Source organism: Sycon ciliatum, chromosome 13 (assembly GCF_964019385.1).
Source record: "Sycon ciliatum chromosome 13, ocSycCili1.1, whole genome shotgun sequence".
NCBI classification, from domain to species: domain Eukaryota; kingdom Metazoa; phylum Porifera; class Calcarea; order Leucosolenida; family Sycettidae; genus Sycon; species Sycon ciliatum.
Genome location: NC_088655.1, coordinates 6,239,721 through 6,250,571, shown reverse-complemented (window position 1 = coordinate 6,250,571; position 10,851 = coordinate 6,239,721). Strand labels below are relative to the sequence as shown.

Sequence of the window (10,851 nt, the reverse complement as noted above, 5' to 3'; positions counted from 1 at the left end):
TCGATTGGGATTCAAGTAGGAAGGGAGCGTCTCAGCTTCCTCGGACCACGACCATTCGACTCAGCACCCCGAAGACTACAACTGGTGAAATTTTAATTTTTGCCTTAACTTCCCCTTTAAGAAATCAGACATAGACGATAGTCATCAGTATAGTCATCGGCATGACCACCTGGCTTGACAGTTGCCAAGATCGTCCCGGCTGGAGACGAGTTGCGAGTAGCACTCCGCCGCCACAGCCCGCTCCTGATCCTCTTCTCTGTGTCTGTGGTCGCCCGTTTCGTCGACCAGGAGACCTGAAACGACATGCCAAGTTCTGCGCTCGCGTTCTCGCTTGAACTTTACGACATTCGCTATCATTGCATACGCAATGGGCAAGATCAAGGTCAAGGTGTGTGTGTGTGTGTGTGTGTGTGTGTGTGTGTGTGTGTGTATGTGTGTGTGTGAAGCCGATTGCTGAGCAGTGAGGGGCTTGCCACTGTGGAGATTGTGGGAGTTGGTTTCGCAGCAAGGGTGGTCTAGCTGTTCACCGCTGTTCCGCACCTCAGCCTCAGCCTCCTGAGCCCCGGCAAGTCTATGTGCAGGATGCCTGCTGTGCTGCGCACTGTGCTGTGTGTGCCCGATTTCGGTCTGTGCAAGGCAACGGTCGTCACTGGTGCTCGAGGACTGGCCCGCGCCCGACTGCCCAGCAGCGTAATTCGTTCAGCCATGTATGCGTGTGTTCTCGCCGGTTCCGTTTGCCCCACCATCTCCGGCGTCATCAGGCTGCGTGCTCCATCTTCCTCTCTGACGCCCCTCTGGGGCCCACGTGACCCCTGTGGCAGTGGCTCTACAGGACAGGACAGGACAGGTGTGTGTGTGTGTGTGTGTATGTGTGTTTGTGTGTGTGCAATCCCAGCACTACTTGCTGTGTCTAACGTCGCTGTTCGCTATCATTGCTTCTGTGTTGGGCAGGTCTGAGGTCTGGGGTCTGAGGTGTGTGTATATGTTTATGCGTGTGTGTTTGTGTGGGTGTGTGTGGGTGTGGGTGTGTGTGTGTGTGTGTGTGTGTGTGTGTGTGTGTGTGTGTGTGTGTGTGTGTGCGTTCATGCATGAGTATGTGCGTGGGTTCATGTGTGCGTGTGCATCAACATGTATATGCTCGTGGGTATATGTGGACATGGTTTTTCTTTGTTGTTGCTGCTACTTCCAGAACGACAAAAGACGAAAATGCTCTAGCTCTGTTCCCTCTTCCATTAACTTCTAGATTCTCGCTCCACATATACTGGCATACACAGAGACATAGACAGCAATAGCGACAACACACAAAGTGAAGGGTAGTTGGCCGCAGCCAGATGTGACTCAGAAAAAGCAAAGCGCGGCGACAACGAGGAAGAAGGCAGAGAGATGCAAACATAACAGGGAGACTGACAGAGAGAATACATGACAAAACGAGTAGGCTATGATGTACACAAAGTTGCTCATAGTCCAAGGAGCTAGCACCCTGATCTGGTGCAGTACCTCCCAGTTCAGTGATGAGGAACAACCCACCAAATTCAGTGTGAGAGCATGTAGGGTGTGAATAGTAGTTCAGGTGTCAGGAACTGGCCAGCCAGGACTTGACCATATCGAAGGATAGTGGCTGCTTCGGTGAAAAGTTGAGCATTGCTGGCCGCACTGTAATAACAGGTAGGTGATAGTGATACTTCCACGCAGTGCACATGAACAAGGCATCTGATTATCAAACCTGACTGAACAGCAAGTGGCGACTGTAAATATCACATAATATTATAGCAGATATATCGGTTCAGTTTGGGCTGAACAGAATCAATCCTCCCATAGCCAACCCCTGAAGTACTCTAAAGCAGGGAGTAGAGAAGAGAAAGGAGAAAGAACAAGCAGGATAAGCACACAGAACAGCAGAGTAAGTCATCTGGATGCAAGAATCATGTACAGGGTTGTGCCACAAACAGACTCGGGACAAGTGAAAACCGATAGGGCCGGCATGATTAAGTTCACAGCATAAAATTGTTGGAATTAATCCAGGAATATTCACACAGTGCCGCCAGGCCTCACACAGAACACAAAGAGCCCATGCAAGAAGCCAGTAAGTTAGGTCTGATCTGTTTTGCAAAGTGCACGTAACACCTGTCCAATATGACTAGTACAGTGGACAAAATTTGACTTCACACAGTATAGAATGAACTCCTCCAGTAAGACATTTTTACTGGGATATAGCTGACACCACACAGTATGCAAAACACTCCCCAATAGGACAGATAATGATACTGGAACTCAATATTTTACTCTTGGTGACCGAAATGTATAGCCGGTAAGATCATTCTACTGGGACCCGTCCAACCTGGTACATGGCGAACGCATTCATTCATCGCGACGATCATACAGACTCAACTGACATCGCACATTGCACAATACGTCAACTACATGTAGTAAGACATTGATATTGGGAGGTAGCGGACATTACACAGTACCCAATGCACCCATAGAGACTGTTATACTGGGACCCGTCTGACATCGTATAGTACACAATCTGATGAGCGAATGAGACATACTGGAATGAACTCCTCCAGAAAGACATTTTGACTAGGACACAGCTGACCCCACACCGTATGCAAAGCACTCCTCTAATGAGACATACTGATACTGGAACTCAACATAATATAACTCTCGGTAAACAATACGTACATCCGGTAAGACCATTCTACTGGGACTCAACCCAACATTGTACGTGGCATAATGCACTCATTCGTTGAACCAATCGTACAGAGACTCAACTGACATCGTACATTGCACAATACGTCAACTAGTAAGACATTGATATTGGGAGGTGGCGGACACTGCCGGGCTGGACGTGCCTTACGTTGATTGGTGCATAAGGCGTTCATCCAGTGAGACAGTTATATGGGCACTCATCTGGCGTCGCACAGTGTAGAACGCAATCATCCCGGGCGAAAGATCTAGAGGGGTTCGTCTGGCATTGGACACTGCGCAGTGCACTCTTCCAATAAGACAGTTATACTGGGCATCCTCCGTCATCTCGCAGTGCACAATGCACTCTTCCAGTAAGACAGTTATACTGGGAATCCGCAGTCATCTCGCAGCGCACAATGCGCTCTTCCAGTAAGACATTTATACTGGGAATCCGCAGTCATCTCGCAGCACACAATGCACTCTTCCAGTAAGACATTTATACTGGGAATCCACCGTCATCTCGCAGCGCACAATGCGCTCTTCCAGTAAGACATTTATACTGGGAATCCACCGTCACCTCGCAGCGCACAATGCACTCTTCCAGTCAGGCATACCGGGATTCGTCAGACTTCGCACAGCTCCCGATGCACTCCTTCGGTGAGCCAGTTATATTGGGACTCATATGACATTGTATAGTGCATAATTTGCTCGTCGATTAAGACAGTTACACCAGGAATCAACACTGACACTCAGCGCACAATGTACTCATCAAGTAAGACAGTTCTGGGATAGCACAACGCACGATGCGTTCATCCAGTGAGACAGATACAACAGGACATGTTCACCAACACACTATACGAAGTACACTCATCCAGAAACACAGTTTTACCACACAGTGCATAATGTGCTTGTCAATTAGGACAGCTACACCAGGAATCATCGCCGACACTCAGTGCACAATGCACTCATCAGGCAAGACCGTTGTAACATAGCACAACGCACAATGCGTTCAGTAAGACAGATACAACAGGACTTGTCCGCCCGCACAGTTTGCGGAGTAGTTTGGAGTTGACAGGAGGGTATGCACATCTAAACCACACCTTGTCAATGAACCGTTCTTTCTCAGTTTTTAACGACCACACTCAGCAAAAAGAAAACAACAACGAAGCACAACGACACACCAACGCTGATGTGGCATCATAAAATCCCGTACCGTGCACGCAGGCACTGGGTTGCAACAGAAGAAAGACGCGCTGCAAGCGTGCCAAGCAGCGAGTGAGTACGCAACGCTGTACTAATGCCAGTCATGGCAACGGGAGATAAATAATTATGCAGATCGATCCGCGCATGGTTTGATCGAGAGCAGAGTACGAAAAAAGCACACATTCAAAGTTCAAACTGTGCAATAGAACCAGAAGAGGAAAACGAAAATGAACACTTGTCGTGAAGTGAAGTGCTTCTGTCCAAGGATGCTTGCACCCGACGGGGTGGCAGCGCCCCTAGTCAGACAATACAAGGCAAACGAAATAGAAATTAGCTGAGTCACAGCGCGGTACTCCGAAACGAAAACCGGTGAGTATGTAAATATTAATTGTTTGTACCTGCTGTACAACGTAACAATTGCTAAAATTCGTAATGTATTTTCAAACTAGCACTCGGAGAATTGTAGTGTGAATGTACCACACGATTAGAGTAACAACGACAAAGAGATACTCTTCTAAACACGGAGCACACTCATTCCGAAACACAGTTATGCCACCAGCACACAGTGTGTCATACGCGCGTTCACAAAGATAGCTTCGCTTACACGAATTTGTAGATTCATCCACAGCCGCACAAATATTGCACCGACGCTGTACAATGGATGTACTGGAAGCGGAACTAGTGTAGTACCCTACCCCGCAAAAGTATTGGAATTTCAAACATTGCCTGTAGAGGTGTAAAGAAATAGCACAATTACTACAAGCTGGAGCATATTCGATTGTACAACTACGCCTGACCAGATACAGTTAAGAAAGCACTTTATACCACACTCTACAAATCGGGCATGGTTGGCGGCGCTAGGAAGAGGAAGGGAGAGACAACATCCATTATATTACAGAGGATGCTTGGAGTACAGAAACAAGTAATTTCATTCACGACCGCAACAAAGCTCGAGCGGAGCCGACTGGAGTACACTACGACACCAATCTGTCAAACCTATGAGAAAAAGCATACAATAAAATCAACATATCTGGATAGTCACTGGCGGCAAGCCACAAGCCACAATGCAGAGGACAATGTTACCGGGCTTGATGTTGCGGCTGCGTCGAGACCATTGCTGAAGCACATTCAGCCGAGGCACTATTATTTTCTCGAAGCCATCGCCGCCATTCCTCGCGTATGAGCTGTTGGAGGAGCCGCCAACGACGCTGTGGGTGCAACTCAGCGACTTCTTCGAGCGGCAGAGTCAGCTCGCACTGTCCATCTAGGAAGTGCATCAATGTTAGCGGTGCGGCATCATCCACGTCAATCCGGACAGCGGTCAACGGGCGCGAGTTGAGTAGGCCTTCCGCACTCACCATGGCAGTTACAAGTTCCTCATAAGTGAGATTGGCCTTGGACAGAGTTGCCATCATTGCGCGCTTTTTTGCCTTGACCACACACTCAAATACGCCGCCAAAGTGCGGAGCGAGAGGTGGATTGAAGCGCCAGTGAACTCCTTGGCTGGCCATACTTGCGGCCACTTCATAAGAACCTAGCGCCTGATCGGCTTCTCTTAGCTCGCGCTCTGCACCGACAAAGTTCGTCCCGTTGTCTGACACGACCTCAGCTGGCACGGCTCTGCACTTGCAGAAACGGGTGAATGCTAGCAAAAACGACTCGTTGTCCAGGCCATACGCCATCTCGAAATGACAGGCTCGGGATTGCAAAAAAGAGAAGACACAGAGGTACCTCTTGAGCTGGGTCTTGCCACGTCCTTGTTTTGTCCGGAACGGACCGGCATAGTCAACTCCCACTCTTGAAAATGCCCGGTACGGTGGAGCTGTCCGGAATAGCGGGAGCGGTTCTATCTGCTGCAAAGCCACAGTGGCCCACTTCTTCTTGCAGAGCTCGCAGTGTGCACGGTGAGATCGTGCGACAACCTTGCCACGGATGATCCAAAACCGCAGGATCAGGTTTGCCAAGGGGTGGTTTGGGCCCACACTGTGATCACACTTGCGATCTTCGGTGTCGTCTATCAACTGAGTAATGCGATGGTGCTGGGGCAAGATTATAGGATGCCGGGTATGCTCAGGCAAGTGGCTGGCAGTCTTCAGACGACCTCCAATGCGTAGCACACACGGGTAGTCCTTGTCGAGCACTGGATTCAGCCATAGCAGCGGCTTCCCTGACGAGCTGTTCGGAATAGCGGGAGCGGTGCTATCTGCTGCAAAGCCACAGTGGCCCACTTCTTCTTGCAGAGCACGCAGTGTGCACGGTGAGATCGTGCGACAACCTTGCCACAGATGATCCACAACCGCAGCATCAGGTTTGCCAAGAGGTGGTTTGGGCCCACACTGTGATCACCCTTGCGATCTTCGGTGTCGACTATCAACTGAGTAATGCGATGGTGCTGGGGCAAGATTATCGGATGCCGGGTATGCTCAGGCAAGTGGCTGGCAGTCTTCAGACGACCTCCAACGCGTAGCACACACGGGTAGTCCTTGTCGAGCACTGGATTCAGCCGTAGCAGCGGGTCATTCGCTGCAAGGGACTTCCCTGACGTCAGCTGCCAATACGAAGCGGGATAGCTCTCTGCTTGTGCAATCGCATACCAGTGACATTCGACACGCTGGAGCTCATCAGACTTCAGCTCCACAGAGTCGACTGCTGTAACTGCTGCTTCCGGATCCCCTCTCGTGCTAGCATGACGTCGACGACACCGGTTGATGAAACGGTAGCACCAGGCCATCAATCTTACTAGTCGTTTCCATGACGAGTAGTTGTCGGGGTGGAGACGAAACACCTCCGCTGAAACTTGCTGCACAGCGAACGCCATCACTTGCGCTCGCTTTACCATTCCGGGCAACTCTTTTGGCACGGTTATCTGACGAGAGGGCAACTGATTGTGCTGCTGGACGAGGAACTCGGGGCCCCTGCACCATACTGATTCACTGGCTAGCTTGGCTGCTGTCAAGCCTCTGGTGCCCTTGTCGGCTGGGTTCAGCTTTCCAGGAACGTGGTTACACTGGCTGCCAGCTAAATACTCTTGTACTTCAGCTATCCGGTTGCCCACGTCGACTTTAAACTTTCTGCATGGTGTTCTCACCCAACGAAGCACGTTCATCGAGTCGGACCAGTAGGTGGCATCAGCATTCGGCAGATCTAGCGCGTCATTCACTGTCTGGGCCAGGCAAACACCAAGCATAGCACCCTTCAGCTCCAGCTTCGGGACATGGACGCGCCTTGGCGAGTGCTAGCGTCACTCGCACATTGCCATCTGGGTACTCAGCACGAACGTACACGTTAGCGGTGTAGGCGGCATCTGAAGCATCCGTGAACACGTGCAGCGACAATGTAGCGACAGACGACTCGCGACCCGGACACTTGAAGCAGCTCGGCGCACGGATCGGCGCCAGATCTCCCAGCTCGCTAAACGAGGATGTCCATCTCCGCGTGTGCTCAGCGTCCAGTGGATCATCTCAGCCCACCCCGAGGATGCACAGCTCCTGGAACATGACACGAGAGCGAATCGTGAAGGGAGCTAGTTGTCCGCGTGGGTCGAATATAGATGCCATCTTACTCAGTACGGCTCGCTTGGTCAGCTTCTCTGTTGCAGACGGCTTGAACTCAAAGGCAAAGGTATCATCCTCTGCCGACCACATCACGCCTAGCGTCTTGACTGATGGTAGCACACAGTTATCATGATCATTGTTGCTAGCTACGAGCTGCGGTGAGCTGTCAGCTTCCGGTACGCCGTCCATCACCTCCGAGCTATTGCTGAGCCACTTGCGGAGGTGGAAGCTGCCCTGCTCAAGGATGTCCTGTACTGTCTGCTGTGTGCGGATGGCTTCCGGTACGGAGACAGCAGAGCGCAGCAGATCATCCACATACATGTCTCGGTCAACAATCTGCAACATGGCAGGGTCATACTTGTCGGCTGTCTCGCGGCACACCACTTGTAGCGCCTTGCATGCCAGGTCCGGAGACGCCTTGATGCCGAACACCAACCCCTCGAACTCGTATACACGTGAGTCCCACACAAAGCGATGATATCGGCGGTCTTGCTCAGCCAGCACGACTTGCAGGAACATCTCGGTTATGTCCGCCGTGAGCATCACTGGCTCCTTGCGGAACCGCAGAAGCACTTTCACTAGGTCATTCTGCAGAGCGGGTCGAGCGTACATGCACTCATTGATCGATGTGCCGTCATACTTGGCAGCAGCATCAAAGATGACACGTACCTTCGTGGTGGCCTTGTCATCTCGTACAAGGGCGAAATGCGGCAGGAACCACTGGTCGTCGCCATCTGCCTCAACCTCTGCTGCCGACACTGCGCGCACATAGCCTTTGTCAATGTGGCTACATATGACTTTGCCGTATGCTGCCTTCAGCTCCGGACGCTTGTCCAGTGATTTCCCTAGCATGCACAGGCGATGGTCTGCAATGGCGCGATTAGCGGTGACACCAGGCTCGCCGTTGCTGTGGATCCATGGGACTGCAATGGTGACTCGCTGATCATGGAAGCTGATGGATTTCGCAAAGATCTCCTCAGCCAGCTTCTCTGCAGAGGTGATGTAGGTGCCTTCGTGCTTCATACCGACTGCCTCCAGATTCCAGAAATTCTGGACCAGGCTGTCTATGCTGCATTCGCCGTATAAAGCATGCACATAGTTGATGGACAACTCGTCATTACTGGGTGCACTGGGCGTTGGGCCCATACACACTCATCCCAGTGGCGTCTTGCGGGCAATTGGTCGACCGCTGCTGCTTCTGTACTCCGCGAGTGATGCGTGGGCATCAATGACGTCCTCAATGACGTCCAGACTGATCAGGAGGTCGACCGTGGTGCTGGAGATTTCGGGAAAGTCTATGAACTTCAGATGCTCATAGCTGGATGTGTACCAGCTCCAGTCGACGACCCGCATCTTCTTGGTCACATGATCATATACGCATGCCTTGAGCGGGTTTGACACTGTTCCATCAATGGATTCCATCTGCACCTTGACCAGTTCCCGATAGCTGGAGGTCTGCTGCGCACCAGTCGTGGATGTGTTCAACATGTGAACTTCACCTGCCATGTCCAACTCATGGGCTACATCCTCCCGTATGAAGCTTGCAGTCGAGCCTGAGTCCAGCATGGCCGTACAGATTGCCGACTTGCCAGTTGGGCCTATAATCTTCACTGGCACGGTAGTGAAAGCGGTAGTCTGTGGCACGCTGACACTAGCATGGTGAGAACTTTCCTGCCCAGGTGCCGGAGCTGCTGACCGCATCGTAGCGGGATTCTGCGCTGCAGCTTGTTGTGGCTGCACTGACTTTCTGTAGTGCGGAAGTGAGTGGTGCCTCTCTCCACAGTGGGAACGTTCCAGCTTCTGGCACTCACGCGCCCAGTGTCCATGCTCCAAACAACAGCTACACAGCTTTGCACGCTTGACCAGGTCCCAGCGGCGCTTGGTTGTCAGCGCCCTGAATTCCGGACACTCTGCTGTGGCATGCCTCTTGCTTAACTTGGCACACTGCTGAGTACTGAGCTCCACAGCATACACAGCAGATGACCTAGGTTTTGGCGGGACCGCAGGAGGTGTCTTGTTCAACTTTTCTGTGCCGACTGTCGCCAAGATGTCATCGGCTCGCGTTCTGGACCCGTTTTATCAGCCAGAACGACAATGTGGTTGCGTTGCATTTGCTGTTTGGATGTGGTTCGTGAAATCATATAACTACACTTCTGGGTAGCTTCTCCAGCGCACTTAGGAATAGTTCCCTCCAGCCAAGTCCAGGTTCATGAGCATATTTCTGAGCTTGACAGCAAATTTCCGCAGGGCTTCTGAATCACGGTCTGCGATTCTGGGATGGTTCAGGATTGCCTTCTCCTGTAGTGCCAGGTGGTGGTTTTCTCCCCCATACCATTGGTCAAGTTCTGCCCAAGAAGCAGCGTATGCGCCTGGTCCAACAAACATCTGGGCCACAATGTCCTCAGCCGAGCTTCCTTGGAGCGCCTCCTTTAGCCTAGCCAGCTTATAATCGTCGGATACGTAGCGATCCTCATCCACCAGCCGCTTGAATGATTGACTTCACCGCACAAACTGTTGCGCGTTTCCGCTAAACTTGGGCAGCTCCAGCGGCTTCAAGTTGTGTAAAGCACTGACCCCTTGCGGGCTTTGCATACTGCCACTACCACTGCCACTGCCACTGCCACTGCCACTGCCACTGCCACTGCCACTGCCACTGCCACTGCCACTGCCACTGCCACTGCCACTGCCACTGCCACTGCCACTGCCACTGCCACTGCCACTGCCACTGCCACTGCCACTGCCACTGCCACTGCCACTGCCACTGCCACTGCCACTGCCACTGCCACTGCCACTGCCACTGCCACTGCCACTGCCACTGCCACTGCCACTGCCACTGCCACTGCCACTGCCACTGCCACTGCCACTGCCACTGCCACTGCCACTGCCACTGCCACTGCCACTGCCACTGCCACTGCCACTGCCACTGCCACTGCCACTGCCACTGCCACTGCCACTGCCACTGCCACTGCCACTGCCACTGCCACTGCCACTGCCACTGCCACTGCCACTGCCACTGCCACTGCCACTGCCACTGCCACTGCCACTGCCACTGCCACTGCCACTGCCACTGCCACTGCCACTGCCACTGCCACTGCCACTGCCACTGCCACTGCCACTGCCACTGCCACTGCCACTGCCACTGCCACTGCCACTGCCACTGCCACTGCCACTGCCACTGCCCATGCCACTGCCACTGCCACTGCCACTGCCACTGCCACTGCCACTGCCACTGCCACTGCCACTGCCACTGCCACTGCCACTGCCACTGCCACTGCCACTGCCACTGCCACTGCCACTGCCACTGCCACTGCCACTGCCACTACCACTACCACTGCCACTACCACTACCACTACCACTACCACTACCACTAAGACTACCACTACCACTACCACTACCACTACCACTA

At 52.5% G+C, this 10,851-nt stretch overlaps 2 protein-coding genes across 2 annotated transcripts; both read right to left on the bottom strand.

The window, feature by feature from the left end:
- Positions 1-6,037: 6,037 nt before the first annotated feature.
- On the bottom strand, positions 6,038-7,078 carry LOC135829098 (uncharacterized). The gene has a single exon (XM_065341504.1). The coding sequence runs from the start codon at positions 7,076-7,078 to the stop codon at positions 6,038-6,040; it is 1,041 nt and encodes a 346-aa protein (XP_065197576.1).
- A 274-nt stretch (positions 7,079-7,352) lies between these two features.
- On the bottom strand, positions 7,353-8,591 carry LOC135829097 (uncharacterized). The gene has a single exon (XM_065341503.1). The coding sequence runs from the start codon at positions 8,589-8,591 to the stop codon at positions 7,353-7,355; it is 1,239 nt and encodes a 412-aa protein (XP_065197575.1).
- Positions 8,592-10,851: the final 2,260 nt, after the last annotated feature.